Raw genomic sequence first — 18,136 nt, 5'->3', positions numbered from 1 at the left:
TTGAAGCAACTAGCGTCTAGGTGGTCCTTCCTTGCATCGATCATATCTTTCGATGGATAATTCTCCGAATGAGGTCGGGGATATGATCTCTGTTCTTCAGTGGAACTGTAGAAGTCTTATGCCAAAACTTGACACATTTAAATTTTTAGTTAACAACTCACTTTCTGATGCATTTGCCCTTTGTGAAACATGGCTCTCTTCAGACAACGATCTTGCTTTCCACGATTTCAACATTATTCGCCTTGACCGCGCAGATTCGTATGGAGGGGTGCTTCTGGGGATCAACAAGCTCCATTCCTTCTACAGAATCGATCTGGCTTCGGTGACAGGCATTGAAGTTGTTGCATGTCAGGTTAATATTCGAGGTAAATGCCTCAGTATTGCCTCAGTATATCTTCCACCGCGAACTGCGATTTCTCGTCAAAGTTTCTCGGATATCTGCACGGCTATGCCGGAGCCACGGTTGATCTTGGGAGATTTTAACTCTCACGGTAGAGGCTGGGGGGAACTGTACGACGACAACCGCTCAACCTTGATATACGACATGTGAGACTTCTTCAAAATGACAATTCTGAACACCGGGGAAGCAACACGAGTAGCCAAACCTCCAGCAAAAATAAGCAGATTAGACCTCTCACTTTGTTCGAGTTCACTATCGTTGGATTGCTCGTGGAAAGTAATTCAAGATCCCTACGGTAGTGACCATTTGCCAATCAAAATTTCTATTACCAATGGTTCATCTTCTACTCGTTCGGTCGACATCGCGTACGATCTTACAAAAAACATTGACTGGCGAAAATTCGCGACCGCGGTTCTTGATGCCAGCCAATCGGTTGACGTACTTCTTCCGCTGGACGAGTACTCCTTTCTCGCGCGTCTTATCATCGATTCTGCGCTGCGAGCACAGACGAAACGTGTTCCGGGTATTTCCGTCCGCAAGCGACCTCCCACCCCGTGGTGGGATAAGAATTGCACCGACGCGAACAGCGAGAAGTCCGCCGCGTTTAAACGGTTCCGCAAACACGGCAAGGTCGGGGATTTCGAGCGGTACACCGACCTCGAGAAAACTTTAAAGGACTTAATTAAAGCAAAAAAACGCGGTTACTGGCGTCGGTTCGTCGATGGTTTGTCGCGAGAGACTTCCATGAGAACACTCTGGAATGTCGGCAGGAGAATGCGAAACGCGTCATCACCGATTAACGAAGACAAGGAGTACTCGGACAGTTGGATATTCAGCTTCGCGCGGAAAGTTTGCCCGGATTCGGTGTCGGTTCAAACCAACGTTCGTGATCGTCCGTCGGGTAATAACGAAATAGATTCCCCGTTTTCGATGGTGGAATTCTCACTTGCTCTCCTTTCATGTAACAATTCAGCTCCAGGAATGGATAGAATCAAGTTCAACTTGCTTAAAAATCTCCCAGATGTCGCGAAGAGACGCTTGTTGAACTTATTCAATCAATTTCTGGAGCACAACATTGTTCCGGATGACTGGAGACAAGTAAGAGTTATCGCCATTCGAAAACCCGGTAAACCCGCGTCGGATTATAACTCGTACCGTCCCATCGCGATGCTGTCCTGTATACGGAAATTATTGGAGAAAATGATTCTTTTTCGTCTAGACAAATGGGTCGAGTCGAATGGTTTACTTTCAGATACGCAATTTGGATTTCGGAGAGGCAAAGGAACGAGCGACTGTCTTGCGTTGCTTTCAACTGAAATTCAACTGGCCTATGCGCAAAAACAGCAAATGGGTTCAGTTTTCTTGGACATTAAGGGGGCTTTTGATTCTGTTTGTATCGATGTCCTTTCGGATAAACTCCACGATAGTGGGCTTTCACCAATTATGAACAACTATTTGAGCAACTTGTTGTCTGAGAAATATATGAGCTTCTCTCATGGAAACTCGACAACTTCACGAATTAGTTACATGGGTCTCCCCCAGGGCTCATGTTTAAGCCCCCTTCTTTATAATTTTTATGTAAAAGACATTGATGGTTGTCTTGATGAAAATTGCTCGCTAAGGCAGCTTGCAGATGACGGCGTTGTATCCGTTATAGGGCCAAGTGCACCGGACCTGCAAGGACCATTGCAAGATACCTTAGACAATTTGTCTACTTGGGCTATGAAGCTGGGTATCGAATTCTCTCCGGAGAAAACTGAGTTGGTTGTTTTTTCTAGGAAGCATCATCCTGCACAGTTACAGCTTCAACTAAAGGGTAGAACAATCACTCAAAGTATATCTTTCAAGTATTTAGGTGTCTGGTTCGATTCCAAAAGCACATGGGGAAAACATATTGCGTATGTGAAACAAAAATGCCGATGAAGCACTCCTCGTATTTCCTGACCGAAATCCGAGCAAAATTGAGTACTTTATCTAACTGCTCCTATACTATCACCTTAGCTTGGGTCCCATCTCATTGCTCAATTCCGGGTAATGAGAAAGCGGACTCGCTAGCTAAGGTGGGCGCTATGGAAGGCGATATTTTTGATCGACAAATCGCCTTTGCGGAATTTTTCTCAATTACCCGTCAGCACGTCCTCACCAACTGGCAACAAAAATGGAATGAGAGTGATCTGGGAAGATGGTTACATTCTATTCTCCCACAGGTGTCGAACAAGCCATGGTTCAAAGGATTGGACATGAGCCGTGACTTTATACGTGTCATATCAAGGCTCATGTCCAATCACTACTCGTTAGACTCGCATTTCTTCCGAATCGGGCTCGCAGGCAGTAATTTGTGCGCTTGTGGTAGTGGCTATCACGATATCGACCACGTGCTTTGGTCATGCACCCTACATTGTGTTGCTAGATCCGAGTTATCCGCATCCCTCAGGGCCCGAGGAAAACAACCTATGCGGCCCGTTAGAGACATCTTGGCGAGCCGAGATCTCGAATATTTTAATTTAATTTATGTGTTTTTAAAACGGATCGATCTGAGGATTTAGTAGTTAGTGTCATCTTGTGTTCCCCCAAGTTGTTAGCTGCCCATCGGTGTACCCCCATGTTTGTCTTTTTCGTCAGTTGGTCGCTTAGTTCGAGATAAAAAGCACATTGCTCTCCAAACCTTGTGTTCTCAATCCCTACCCTGCCATCCATTTGTTACAATTTGTTACCCCTAACCTCGAGATAGCCGCGAGTAATCGGCCCCCGCTTTACTAACGTTAGTTTTAAGAAATTTTGTCATCCAAACAATGAATATCGGCTCCGCAAAGCTACGGCAAATGAGCCTGGAAAAATAAACGCATTTAAAAAAAAAAAAAAAAAAAACAACCCTGCTCGTGGCGTTCTTATTTTCGGATTAATTATCCCGTAGTTGAATAATCGTTTAATAATTGTATCATGATGTAATAATTAAACATTGTTTCACATGAGAATCAAGCGTCTACATGCACCTTTATACCATCGCTGTTTAAGGAAGTACAGATGTCTAATAAACGCTGAATAATCAAAACTTTGATCGAATAAGCTCTGTTACAACTTTTGTAAGTCGAATAAAAGCTTCTAGACATACCTTATTCAACACCAAATATTTCGATGTTGTAGTTGAATAAATTCTCCAGATTTGCGTGAACAAAGCCTGAACAGAAGTTATTATTAAAAATAGTACAAGTATTATTAAGCATGAAGTGGAATAAAATCGTCAAGAAGTCGTTTCTTCAATAGGCAATTGTTTGTTGGGTACTGTCTTAAATTTAAAGTTAAAGGAACTGGACCGAGTACTCGCGGTTGTCTCGAGGTTAGTGGAGATTTACAATTTTTGGATGGGAAAAGGGAAGAAGGAGGTTTGAAATGTGGTTTACGATACAACTATTTAATTAATCCTAAAGCATGAAATTATTTCTATTCATCTTGAAAACAAACATTGCAAAAAAAAAACCCCACACGTACAAAATACAAACTAAACACAAGGTTAATCAAACTTACAATCTAAGGTTAATATCCTTAAAGTAAACATATATAAGTTTCATAAACTCCAGATCGCGTCTAGCCAGAATATCCCGAACTGGAACATTAGGTTGTCTACCTCGAGCCCGAATGGAATCATAAAAATGTGATCTGACTCCATGATACCATAGAGGTAACTCTAAGACCACTGGGTCCCGAAGAAAATCATTATTATTTTTGGCTCACTCAGTACCAGAACAACGGTCCCAAGCAGTCCTAAGCTATTTCACTCACCCCTGCATGTTCTGCATGAATCCACACACCCCTGATGTTATCTGTCAAACTTTCATAGCGAATCAAAACAAACATAGTGTAGTAATAGAATTTCAACTAGAATAGGGTAGGTTATCGTTTGCTTGGGACCAATAGGCTACTAAAGTGGTGAGCCAATTTAAAATCGTTAGTTTCGTATTGATTGTTGCTACTACTAGATTGAACTAGCATTTTCACCGAATGTACTAGAATGTTTTGGTCCTATCTCTTTCACTCTACTCAAAACTGAAATGCATAAAAAAATGACAAAATGATACGCACTCTTTGCACACTGTCAAAGAATCATTGTACACAAAATCAACTTTGTTCAAATCAAAACAAAAAAACTAGCCCATCTGGTGAATGATGGCACAAGCTTCCAAGAAAATTCTATTACAGTGAACCACATTATTTAAATGGATTTCTTCGCCAGTTAGTCGCCTGTCACTTCGTTTGTGGTACTTCTTGCTAGGACGCAGTGGAGTGTGTGAGCCAATTTAAAATCGTTAGTTTCCACCGGCTGGTATGGCGAGGGGGGCGACACATCTAGATTTTCTCCTTTTTACTAAAAATCACGCTTATTATTTATTTATCTACTCACCGTGCACTATCTGTTTCCATCTGTGACATCTAATTTCATCGACTCTCGCATCTTTCATCTTTCTTAACATCGCCCGGATCTTCTCGCGAAAGAATCAATCGCCGAACGAACAAAAACAGTAAACGTCAGCAAACCAATGTTGTTTGTTTATATTTGGTTGCTAGTTGATGGCAAATTGAACAAGTTCAAACTCAGAATTCTGAAAGTTTCGTAAATCAAAATCCGTTCGGTGGGTGAACTGGTGACATCGAACGATGGTTCAATCGGAAAGATTTTAGATAGTAAGTTTTCAAGCTACGATGGATTGCTTTTAATTAAATCATTTTTATATTTTCAAGACGTTCGGTTCACAGATGGCGATTACACTTCAGCTTTTGCCGAAATGACTAGGTAATTCTTTGTTAAAGCCGTGACTATTATCGGGATCTATCTTGCTTCAAACACTTACAGGACGATATCTAAATATTGTCTTCCCGGAAAGGAATCGCTTGGAAAGCTTAGAGGGTCCAACATTTCGAATCGAACGGATTTTTACCATTTTAACACATTACAGGTTTGTTTCGAATATTTGTTCCGAAGATCAAAAACGTATCCGTATAGTTTTTCTTTCAGATCAAGAAAACTAGATCCGGACAATTTATCTGTTTTTGATTTATACCCAATAGCCGTTTTAGTGTCGACCAAGTATTAGGCAGCTCGGATACCAGATTTTACCCTGGCAGAAATTAACCTGTTCCACACGACTTGGAAAGTGCAGCTGAACTGAAAATTACCGAATTGCATTCAAATCCGAACCGAATTGCAAAGAAGTCATCCTGGAATTCTGGATAATACTATTCCTCCTAAGTATCTGCTACTATACCAACCGGCCAGTGTTAAGATTGGCCTTATTGATCGTAATACTTTCTAATTTATATACGGTGCGTGCGTGAAACCACATTTGCTCACTATTGGTAGATAGCATTTTCCGTGAATATCACCATTTTAACCCACCCACAAAGTATTGTTTGACTATCCGCTGCGCAAATTGGACTGTTTCAAGTAGTTATGGAATATGAATTCATTGTGCTCTGTGACCTTTGGCAGCGTGCCTCTTCATCCCTAATGGGTACCGGAAGGAGATTTTCTTCATTCTGTTCAAAATGGTACCATGGTACTGCAGGAGGCAGTTGTCGAATGCATAACCTGTACCCTTTTGCTAAGGATGAAACAGTAAGTTCAAGTTACACTATATAATTATAATTTCTACAGGTAGATTATAATTTGTATTTTTTACTGATGGATAGCGTGATTCTTGATCTTTTTTTCAGTCAACTGCGAGTTTGTGACCACGCATAAGAGATGCCAACAAACGCATCGATAAATGTTAATCCTGCCGATTTATTAACAAAAAAGAAAATCGATTAAAAGGATCGATCATCGAAATCCAAAATCTTTGAAAAAATCTAAAAAAATGTTTTGAAATGCTGAAAAACATGAGCACTATTGACAAAACTGGCGCACTTTCCCTGCGTGTAAAAAAATACTTGCAACCTAAAAAATTGAATAACGTCTGATTTCATATTGAATTTTACAATTAGGTTCATTCGAGAATCGAGGTGATAGAAGTTATGTTTATCTTACGTGTAATTTAGTTCATAATGAATATTTTTATAGCTATATGTTTTTTATATTCATCTTTAATCAACTTAAAAATAAGCGTCATCCTTTGACCAAAATACACCATGATTTTATTTCATAAAATATCCGTTTCCGAAAGTTGTCATCTAAATAACAATTGTTAAGTTTTGATGGATGTTTTGAAATTGTCCACTGGTTTTAATTCGTACGCCTTCTGTTCTTCTATTACTTCGCCATCGAAACACCGTCTTCATTGCAGTTCTCCAACAAATCCCACAAATACTGATCATAAATCTGTAGAAAAAGTTTAAGGCTTCATCGGATGAACTTTCCGATGTCTTCCAATCTGCCGAAATTTTGGAGTTGTTCTACTAGCTTTGGTTATAAAGCTTCCAAAATTCCTAATCATCGAGCTTGTCGTAATGCGTATAACTTCGTTAGTCGTAAGCCAGCTCCACTCGGAATTACCTTTGATATCGGTTAGTACCGCCTGCTGGTTGGAGTTCTGAACGTCAGTCATGTAACTACTGTTAATACAAATTTTTGTTCGGGACTGGAATGTCTAACATGCGTCGGCATATGTTTCGTCTTGGGTGGATTTCGTCTGCGAAGCATTGGAAGTTTCCCAATCGGTCTTAAACTATTCTTTCATGTCTGTACCCTGAGTCCTGAGATGGTGCTACAGTGGTTCGTTTCTAAAATTAAATTCACTATAAATCAAAACGACAAAAACGGTGCCGAAAATAGATTCACCTGACAGTTTTTTGATACTCGTCGGTCGTTAATATTTAATTGCAAATCCTGCTTGAATCCAAAAATGACGCATCTTCGGAGATGGTAGGATAGGAATGTCGTAGTTGTTGTCTTCGATTCGGGCCAGGATGTTGTTATTTTCGTCGACTTTGAGGATATACGGATGATTGAACGTACCGGTTGAAAAAAGACGAAGAGTTTGACGGTTAATAAGAATGAACTTACCGGGCAGTATTTGGTTCATCCTTTGATAAGCTAGGGGAAATTACGGAAAGACCCTGATCTCAATCGTAGTCGTCAATGAAGTCCGCTCCCTTGATGTTTTAGGTCAGTGTATTCTCCTTGATTGGAAGTCTTTCTTAGTTCTTGATTTACATATAAAAGCAATGTTTACATGGAAAAAGAACATTTCCATCATCTTTACCGTGGTGATCGTACGGACAAAGTTGATGTTTATAATCTTGGTTCCGGTATGAGAATGCGCTGAATCAGTTTCCAGATGATGGGATGTAGTGCTGATGGCTTCTCAATTGGCTCGCCATAGTTGCTGCAACATCAACTTAAAGAATTTGCTGCAATGAAAAACAGGAAAATTTACAACTTTCGCGTCAATAAAAAAACTACTTACCTAAACAGCCCCACCTACTACGTGAACCCCCGCGTTTGGAAGCAAATGAAAAAATATATACACGCACGTTTACTTTTTACTAGGAATCCTATCCGTAGTGTTTGCAGCTATTTCCATCGACTTCAATCTACTGTAGCATCGAAAAAGTAGATGCCAGTGAATGCTCGAACGAATGGTAGGAAATTAAATCCATCAAAAGTACACTGAGCTAAAAAATCAGATGCACATCGTGCGTAATCTAAATGGAATTTTAGATGTGTCGCCCCCCTCGTGGTATGGTGACGTCATATCAGTACGAGAGCAACGATGTGGAGCCGATATCGATTTTCCTGGTATTTCGATTTCGACAGGCATCCGCATAGCGAAAATGAAACCCTAATAAAATTTGTATGGTTATTTTGATTAAGGACGTGTTAGGGGTATCATCCAAACCATTCGTGGAATAGTTCTATAATTTGTGTTATCGTTCATTTATGGTATTTGTTTATTAGGGAAGTGAATCGAAACATCAAGTCGGTTCACCGTCGACGGCAAAGTGAGGAATATGTCATGCCGACACTGCCGCGAATACATCTGCTATTACAGAACTCGTACGCCGAGCGGCGCCGGTGGTGTAGTAGTAAGCGTAATTACCTCTCACTCCAGCAGGCCTGACTTCAATCCCTGTCATAACATCTCTGATCACGCCTTCCTTCCTTCGGATGGGAAGTAAAGCCGTTGGTCCCCGGTTCATGAGTTGATGGGTCGATAGGTCCAGGTGTGGGAGCTGCCTCCCTGGCGTCGGTAGAATTGGTGCTCAGCACGGAAAACAAAATCGGCGGAAAACAAATCAAGGAAAAAACAACAAGGGACAGTCCTATGGGGTTGTATCAACAATCAATACGAAACTAACGATTTTAAATTGGCTCACCACTTGACTAGCCTATTGGTCCCAAGCAAACGATTAACGTAACCTATTCTAGTCAAAATTCTAGTACTACGCAATGTTTGTTTTGATTCGCTATGAAAGTTTGACAGATAAAATGAGCGGTTATTGGTTTTCCCTATGTTTCGAGGGGTGAATCGATTAGCTTGGGACCGAAGAGAGTACCAGCAACAATCAATACGAACCTAACGATTTTAAATTGGCTCACTACTTGACCAGCCTATTGGTCCCAAGCAAATCGATTAACGTATCCCATTCTAGTCAAAATTCTAGTACTACACAATGTTTGTTTTGATTCGCTATGAAAGTTTGACAGATAAAATGAGGAGTTATTGGATTTTCCTATGTTTTGAGGGGTGAATCGATTAGCTTGGGACCGAAGATAGTACCAGAGCTGAGCCAAAAAGTTGAGCACGTTTCTTCGGGACCTACTATAGTCTTAGAGTTACCTCTATGGTACCAGAGCTGAGCCAAAAAGTTGAGCACGTTATTTCGGGACCTTCTAGTCTTAGAGTTACCTCTATGGTTGTATGCAATGGTGAGGTAGGACAACGTGGTCTTCTATAATAAATCTTATTTGTTAACTGCAACAAGGGCCTTTTTTGTGTAGGAATATGAATTTGAGCGGGGTTCTCTCTGTTTATACTTTTTAGTAAGACGCTCTTGACATAGATGGACCACAGCGACTCACGACGAGCTACTGATTCCGATCAATAGCGGTGCGGCTTCTTCCTCTTTATATGCATACTCATGTGGGCTGCAGCTCGTTGCTTGCAGGCAGCCTTTCGTTGTGTACTGGAGAATCCCACCACTCACAACGCGGTAATTGAATAAACACCGTTTGGTGAGACCAGACGGAATTCAACTTTGAAATCTGTGAAAGGGAAATCGCTTTTTGCAGGCAATTGGTGATAATTTTAATTATTATAGCAACAGTTGCACATTCGTGCAATATTCAACATTGACATATACTGAGAAATGCTAAAGTATTTAATTTAACAGATGCGTAGAAATATTTCTGATGGATTGATGATAACAATTTTGAAATTGGTCCAGAGGCAGCTGAGTTATTAACGCTTAAAATCTTTCATAATTTTGTTACATGTTCCATTTTCGGTTTTCATAAAGTGTACCCCCATATAGAAATCAAAGACGTAGTCCTACGTCAAAAAAGAAGTCGTACATCGCAAGCAGATGTCTTCAATACGAGATAAACTAGCCTACGGCTAAAAATCTCTGGCCGCCTCATCGCTGTCAGGGTGCAAAACATGATCCTCTGTAATATATATGCGCCATCGGGGACAACTTCTCGTGCAGACAGAGAGAGATTCTACAACGACACGATCGCATACTATCTCCGACACAACACGCAATACGTCATCCCCGCTGGCGATTTCAACTGCGTGCTTCGTCCGAGAGACTTCACGAGTGCAAACACAAGTCCGGCGCTCCAGGCGACCGTACGGCAGCTGCAGCTTCAAGACCGGTAGCTGAAGCTATATACCATCACCACCGCACCCACATTCGTCACGCACAATGCGGCATCCAGGCTCGATCACATGTATGTAAGCTTTAGGTTTGGCAAGCATCTGTTAAGTGCTGTCACACACGTATGTTCGTTTAGAGACCACAACCCCATCTCTGTCGCGAACAAGGACGCGGATTCTGGTCCCTCCACTCTCATCTTTCGACTGCCGAAAACATCAACGGTTTCTAAGTCCGGTGGCAGTTTTAGACCCGCCAACGGACCCGAAAAATAATTATAATAAAACAACGAAATTAAAACATTTTTTACTGTAGCGCCGCTGAGCGCCGTTCGTGACTACCAGGACTGTAAACTAAAAGATCTACCTCAAGAGTGTCTACAGAAGCGTCTGCTTCCTCTGATGAAGCAACACGAGGGCCCTACGATCTTCTGGCTGGATCTAGCTTCGTGTCACTATTCAAATGTTTTCCTGGAGCGATACGACGCCAACGGGGTCACTTTCGTACCCAAGGACATAACCCGACCCCCTTCCCCCCCCCCCCCCCAAAGCACTGGAACTAAGGCCCATCGAAAAATACTGGGCTATTGGGCCTTATTACGGGTGTCACTACACGGTGATTAAGAAGTGATACTCAGAATAAGAGCCGTGATTGCCGTACAAATCAAATGAAAATCACTTCACCGTGACGACAAGTGACTAGTTTCCACCGTGAAGTGACATCCATAATAAGCCCCATTATGATAAAAAGCCCCACGGAAGCATCCCAAGGAGGTCAAATCTGAGGAAGACATGAAGAAAAAGTGGGTTTCTGTACAGAAGAAGCTGCAGTTGCAGCCAGATGTCACTGCTACCCCATGTAAACATAGAACTGAGAGCATCGCGACTAAGTTGCGTCGTAAGGCTGACCAGGGCCCCTTATCCAATATTCATTGACGTTTTTTTGAAGAATAAACATTATGTTTTTAATAAAAAAATAATTGCTGGCTATATGACTGAAAAAAATCTTATTTTTTATTGAACACCCGAAACTACCCCCATACAAAAACTTTTTCTTATGGATTCGATAATTTTAGGCTGTATCAAACATCTATTGTTATAGTAGGGTCGGGTGGGGCAAGAGTGCCACCCCAATGATGTTGAAAATAAACTTATTTTCAATGCTAATCTCCTATGAAAGTATGGATAGTGTTCATTTGCAGAATTATTAAAAGTTCTGTCCAACATGAAGTCCTGCAAAAATCGCAAAAAAATCATTTTGTGCTGATGTGTTGAAAATCGAAATAATTTATAATAATTAGACATCATAAAATAAGGATTTTCGAATTTCCAAATATTGTTGCCTACAATTCCTGCATTGAGGCATCACTAATAATGATTAATTGAAACATCAATAACAAAGATTAAGTAAATATTCCATATAATTGGTCAAAAATCATCTTCTTAAAAATGAACCTCATACGGACCAAGAGTGCACCCCTATATTTATGAATAAAATTGTAGAAAAATGTCATGGAAATTGCATAATTGTACATTTAAGTCTTTGGAAAGTTGGTTTTCACTAAATTTGGCAAAACTAGCTACATTAAATATCAACAACAATTGTTTTAATTTGAATTCATTGGGAAGTTCATTTGTTATGTATTGAACAATATTGTAAAATCCAATAGTTAAATCGAGTAAATAATAACAGCTGTTGCTAGCATGACTAATAATCCAAAGGCAATGTTTATAAACAAGCATTAAAAGATTTCACTCAGTTTAAGACCCAATGCCCTTTTGCCCCGTTGCAGTTTCAAAAAAAGATTTGAGATGACATTTTGAAAAAACAAAACGTAAACAACTTTTGACGAGATTTAATTTGCATTACATTGCTGATGTATGAAGGCAATAATATGAACTTGGAATACGGTGTAGACATTCCTATGAATATCCACTGTTTGGCATATATAGAAGGTACAATTGTTAAGGTGGCACTCTTGCCCCACCCCACTAGATCCTACTTTGGCATTTACAAAACATTTTTGGTATCTCAAAACAACCAAAAACTTTTAGGAGGAAAGGCTTAAGTAAAATTAGTAATGCTTCAATATAGGATAACGGCACGGTAAGACTATAAAAAATGATTTGGAGTATTATCAGCCTGGTGTAGTATTTACAGTGAGTTTTCACTGGAGACCTGGCCCTATGACCTTCTTCTGTGCTTGAAAACGGAAACGAAATAAATGAATTGGGAGTTCTGGGATCTTAATACTACGTAACATGAACAAAGGATTAAAGAACGGTCTTTCATAGCTTTCTTTCTATCGTACAACTAGACCAACCACATCAACGATAAACATTTATTCATAAATAAATAAAATTTCCCTAAGATTTATCCTTCGCATTATTCGCTTACTTTTCTTTTTAACTATGTTGCATATATGTTTTACACGATTTTCATATATATATATATATATATATTATTTTCATTGTCGTTCCCTAAATAATGCTTTCGTTAGTTCAAGGTATTGTTATCAATAGCAGTTATTATACATATTGTGTAAATAGGTGGATTTTGTATACAACAGTTTCTGTTGCTTAATTTCCAATAAAAGTGTATCCATACCATGGTGTGTTCAAGTGTTAATACGATTCGCAAATATAGTTAGGTGCAGCGTGTGATTGTATCGTAATAGGCTAAATACTTTGTTGAGACGACTGTTTTATATTGTTCTAGTTGTTAATTTAGTTTTGTTATTAGTCAACAACAGTATAACAATTAAATTGATTCTGCTGTTCGTGATAATGTTAAATTTAAAGTAATTTTCAGTGTACAAATGGAAACATATAAAGCAAACGCTGCATTTTACAAATTAAACTAAACGATAGGTAAATCATCAATCGATAGTTTTTGTATAATGCAATCAGAAAAAATAACACAACAATATCGATATCTTTTAGGACCGACATATCTAAGCAATAGGATTAACTTTCTTATAGAACATCTTCTTTTACTGCTAGCTACTCTTTTAATTTTTCATCTCCTCAAGACAATTTCTAGATCTCGCTAATACATACGCTCTATCTGTTCCTATATAATTAGTTTCACCTTTTATAAACTCTCTTTTTTGGTATTTTCTGCTATTTAATACATGTAGTACATCTTAATCTGGGTATTGTCAGCGGTAAGAATGATTTTTTTTTCTGATGTTAGTGGATGCTTCATTATTTTTCAACAGCGGTAGTTTCAAAGAGCAAGAATAGTAATAAGTTTTAATTTGAAAGTTTCGTGGTTTATTTGTATGATAACAATTTAGATGAAAATGTCTGCATATTTTATAATTTCCAAGGATAAAATTTATCAATACTTGATTTTGTGTATTTTGTATATATGTATGTGTGTATGATTTTGACTCTCTATGCTCGTTACAATTACTATAACACACAGGGGGTCGTTTCCTAAATTTTAAACACGTTGTAGTTTTGTTGTTTGTAAATTTCGCAACGTCCTGTAAAATATTGTATTATTCTGTAATGTTAGCGATTCTGATCTTAATTTCAATACTAGTAAACTAATACAGCGAATGGACAATCGATTCCCGGTCCGGCAGGAGCCGAACTTTCATGGAACCATCAGCACCACAGGAGAAGAGGCGACCGCCCTGATCGATCTGCAACTGCGTCACACCTTGGCCAATGTGCTTGAAGAAGCTGCTGCGCGCATGCTCACCTATGAAGCTGTACAGCAGCGTGTGAACCGTTAAGCCCCAAACCTAAAATAACCGGTCAAGGGATTTTGGTTAGTTAATTATTAGTTTTAAAGCCAATGGACATACCTTTATATCACCATCGGCTGATCCAGTCACAAAATGTTCCTCGTGTGGATCGATAGCCAGGCATTTGATCGGATTTTCATGAGCCTAAAAAAATACGTTGAGATTACAATAATACTTGATCGATTTTCTATACTTCTGAAACATTTATAATCGATTATTCAACGGATTACTCTTGGAAAAACATATGCTGATACTATTCGCAAAACAGTTACATGTAGATAAGAAATCCATAGGACATGGGACTGTTTTGCGAATAGTGGGAAGCTCAAAGAAACTTCCTTTTGGAAGTTAATCGGCCTTTTATGGGAAGTTTAAGGGACATCCAAGTTACTTCTAACAGGATATCCAAGGAACATCCAACTTCAAAATAAAGTTTAAGGCTAGATTCAAAGAATTTTCGGAAGGAAGTTCTTTGAACTACTAAAAGGATATTCTGAGGATATCAAACGGCTAGTTTTGGTAATTTCCAAAGGGCAGTTTTCAGAACTAATTTAAGCAATTCAAGGAACTTTTGAAGTTAAGTTTAAGGAATATCCCAAAGGAAGTTCAAAGAATTTCCTAACATAATAGTATTTCTGGAGGGTTGGCACTTTCATCACCATTGCCAGTAATTTCCTCCAATCAACAAAGTTTCAAGCTCAAACACTGATTGCATCTATTCTTATTAACAATACACTACACTTTCATTGAGAACATCGATTTAGTACGTCACGCTCTAAGAGGGAAAAGAGGTTGGGTTGATTTTCCCTAAATTTCGCGTGACGCACTTAATGCATGCTCCCAAACCACCAAACCACATTATCAATTTTCTATTGCTTACCTGGAAGCGATGTCTAAGTACACGCTGTCGTACATCGAATATGCATATATCACCTTTCTTGCCAGCAGATATCAACAATTGATGTTGTGGCGCATACGCCAGACTAGATGCACCCTGATCATGACAAGTGAAAGCTGCAAACATACAACATGTTGAAAATAGCTCTTTCCAAGCATAATATGAGTGAAGCAGACTTACCCGACACAAGGGCCTTTTTCTGGGGTAAAAGGGTATCCCAAATGGCAACATTCTTACTTTCTGAACTCTGGCCAGCTGTGAAGAAAGCCGAAATAGTTAGTTTTGCTCTTCATTTACCTAACATTGGACAATTATTTCAATTTACCTGTTGCCACTAAACTACACGAACCGAGAAATACGAAATCAGTTATTCCCTTATTATGGCATAAATAGGTCTACAATAAAGTGCAATATTAGACAATGATCACCCTACACAAATTCAAAAGATAAACTTACAAAGAACGGTCTATTGCTCTGACTAGCTAATCCAACTTGCCACAAACTCAATTTGCCATCGCCATCGGCTATGCCAAATTTGTTACCATGCTGTGAGAACCGGCATCTGGTGACCTTTGCAAATGTTCCCGGTGGTCGTGGTGTGCAAACCACTTGCTGGTGACCCCATTCCCACATTTGCACCGACCCATCTTGACCGCCTGTTAGATAGAGTGGCATTAGCGGATGAGCGCTCATGCGCTTGATGTTGTCCACCTTATGCTTGAGCACCTTCATTTAAAAAAAAAGAAAAACGTTGTTAGATATCATCAAAATTGTCTTGGCGATGTGCAACAAATGCTTCTATCTACAAATAAGTGAATCAACACCATCGCAAATGATCATTACAACTTGGAAAATGTATTAACAAAACATTTATTTACAACATGAATTGATGAAAAACAATCTAGATACAAAGTTGAAGGAGATGATCACAAACAGAAAGAAAATATTAAAATGAAATAAAAATCTTTAGCATGATCAAAATACTCATTTCAATGTACCGGTTTCAGCAAGTGCTTTGAACGCTCAATAACCAGTTTGCAGAAGCGTGGACACTGACTTCCGGGAAATGTTGCTCCTTTTATCTGATGTGGCGTGATGGTGAGTTTCAAAGTTAAAAGATGAATCACACATATACGTTAACATAAGAAACATTGATAGTGAATAGCAGAAATGATTTTATGAACGTTCTGAATCTGGCATCCACAGTTCCCAATATATATTCTATGCTTGGGAATATTCAATTTTATCAATTTATTGAATGATAGTTGAGTACTTCCTGATTAGACCTATAGGATTATGTTGTATGTGTTACCTATGTTGTAGACCGAGACAAGAGATGGATGCCATTCTTTTAAGAATAAAAACGAATATTTTCTATCATTGACTCCTCTTATGCCTTAATTATGGTTGTATGACTTCCGATATTTTTAAATACTTTCTTCAAAATATTTAAACACCTTAAAACAAACAAAAAGAATATATCCTTCCCGTTGGTCACTTTTGAAACTTTGCTAAAGGTGGAAGGGCTTAATCTCATGCATTTAGCCTGCCAGTGTTAAAAAAAATCAAATCTCACCAATAATCATAATCACGCGTTAGGTAAGTAGCCCTTAAAGCAATATAATAAATCTTCTATTTAATTTATTTTAGCCTGCCGGTAACCGCAAGTCAGTCACGACAGTTTTTTTTTTCATAAATTACTTTACGCAAGATTTCAATACCGTCTTGTGTTCAACTGTAAGAAAAGCATCATCGAAATGCTTGGCTCCCAATGACGGTTCGTGACAGCTTGATTCTGGCTCCTTTTGACGTTCATATTTTTCGAGTCTGCTTCTCCCTTGCAGGTCTAGACTATATAGGAAGTTTCCGTCTTCGGGAAAGTAGTTCAGCTGACCAAGGTCTTCTAAATTGTGGACAGGTTAGTTCAGAATTCGCTAACTGGCAAACAGTAACGAACAAGTTTGTCGAAAACAACAACTTCCAAGATGGTCAGGATATCAAGATATCAGGCATAACATTTGATAACGGCACAAAAGCATTTGTAAACAAACTTTCTAAGGCCCTTTACACGTGAACCAAAGTACGTCATCGCAAACCAATACCACTTTGGGAAAGGTGATAGTTGCCCCTATCCGATGATGTTGTTGGTTTGCGTGGGCGTACTTTGGTTCGCGTGTAAAGGGCCTTAGAAAGTTTGTTTACAAATGCTTGTGTGCCGTTATAAAATTTTATGCCTGATATATCTTATAGGTACAGGAAGGTACAGGGACCTCCCTTAATTCAGTCGGTAAAGGTGCAGCTATAAACCAAGTTTATTTTCGATTCAGATGTACTCTAGCACCACGTGGTGAGAAAAATACAAATTTACTTGTTCACCATTACCACTTGGAAGGCCTCGAACATGTTACTAAACTTGTCGGTAACAGAAACTTCGTAGAAAGCCAAAACCTAGTTTGATTAATTGATCTTCCAGGGCCCCCATATTCTAAATTCATTAGATCTACAAATGTTTTTGAACAAGCCTGATTTATTTCAGAAACGAGATATTGTTATTTATTGCATTCAGTTCCAACACTGAGGTATAACACATTCATAAAAAAGGAGCCGTCCTACCCCGATGTTTTTCAAGCTGTAACAGCTTCTGTAATACCCCATAATTTATAGAAAAAAATATATATTTTTCTCTGTAAGTACATCTTGTAGATTGTACTCGGAAAAAAGCAACACTTTAATTTGTGTATAACTTTTTATTGCATGGGTAAAAATTGATGAAATTTTGAGTAAAACTAGTTTAGAGTGTAATGTTTACATGTGCAAAATCTCGTCACAATCTGTCAAGTGGTTATCGAGATGGCTTCCAAGCAAGAAGTGCTTCGACAAAAAAAATTATGGGAGCGGTCGTGGAAAATCTAGGCCAGTTCCACAGGTGGATCGCAAGAAAAGCGAAGACGACCGACCCCGTGAACGCAAGGAAGGTGAGGGATTACTTCAAGCGCAATCCGAACCTTTCGATTCGGGACGAGGCCAAGAAGGTCAATTCTTTCATCTGGTTCGTCCAGCAGACAATGAAGCGGGCCGGACTTCATTTCTTCAAGGTAAGGAAGGCACCTAACCGAACCGATAAACAGAATATGGTGGCCAAATCCCGCGCCAGGAAGCTGTACCATAGAGATAACTCTAAGACCAGATAGTCCCGAAGAAACGTGTTCAACTTTCTGACTCTCTTCAGTCCCAAGCTAATCGATGCACCCCTCGAAACATAGGAAAATCC

The 18,136-nt window shown here is 39.2% G+C and overlaps 1 protein-coding gene across 3 annotated transcripts in view; it reads right to left on the bottom strand.

Moving 5' to 3' along the window:
• Window positions 1-12,537: 12,537 nt before the first annotated feature.
• Rbcn-3A (Rabconnectin-3A) overlaps window positions 12,538-18,136 on the bottom strand; it is a 52,495-nt gene continuing 46,896 nt past the window's right edge. For 2 of the 3 annotated variants that reach the window (XM_065225552.1, XM_065225554.1), the window contains 7 exons: window positions 15,864-15,947; window positions 15,322-15,591; window positions 15,191-15,260; window positions 15,046-15,120; window positions 14,848-14,981; window positions 14,028-14,111; window positions 12,538-13,964 (listed from right to left, as the gene is read on the bottom strand). In XM_065225552.1, coding sequence (XP_065081624.1) covers window positions 13,764-13,964; window positions 14,028-14,111; window positions 14,848-14,981; window positions 15,046-15,120; window positions 15,191-15,260; window positions 15,322-15,591; window positions 15,864-15,947 — 918 coding nt within the window. In that variant the 3' untranslated portion in view covers window positions 12,538-13,763. The remainder of the gene's footprint in view (window positions 13,965-14,027; window positions 14,112-14,847; window positions 14,982-15,045; window positions 15,121-15,190; window positions 15,261-15,321; window positions 15,592-15,863; window positions 15,948-18,136) is intronic. The other variant, XM_065225553.1, reaches the window with a different exon arrangement.

The sequence above is a fragment of the Ochlerotatus camptorhynchus genome, unplaced genomic scaffold, assembly GCF_037179485.1.
Source record: "Ochlerotatus camptorhynchus isolate MF236.1 unplaced genomic scaffold, CSIRO-AGI_Acam_v1.1 ptg000231l, whole genome shotgun sequence".
NCBI classification, from domain to species: Eukaryota; Metazoa; Arthropoda; class Insecta; order Diptera; family Culicidae; genus Ochlerotatus; species Ochlerotatus camptorhynchus.
The sequence above is the reverse complement of the archived record's forward strand: the minus strand, read 5'-3'. Positions and strand labels throughout refer to the sequence as shown.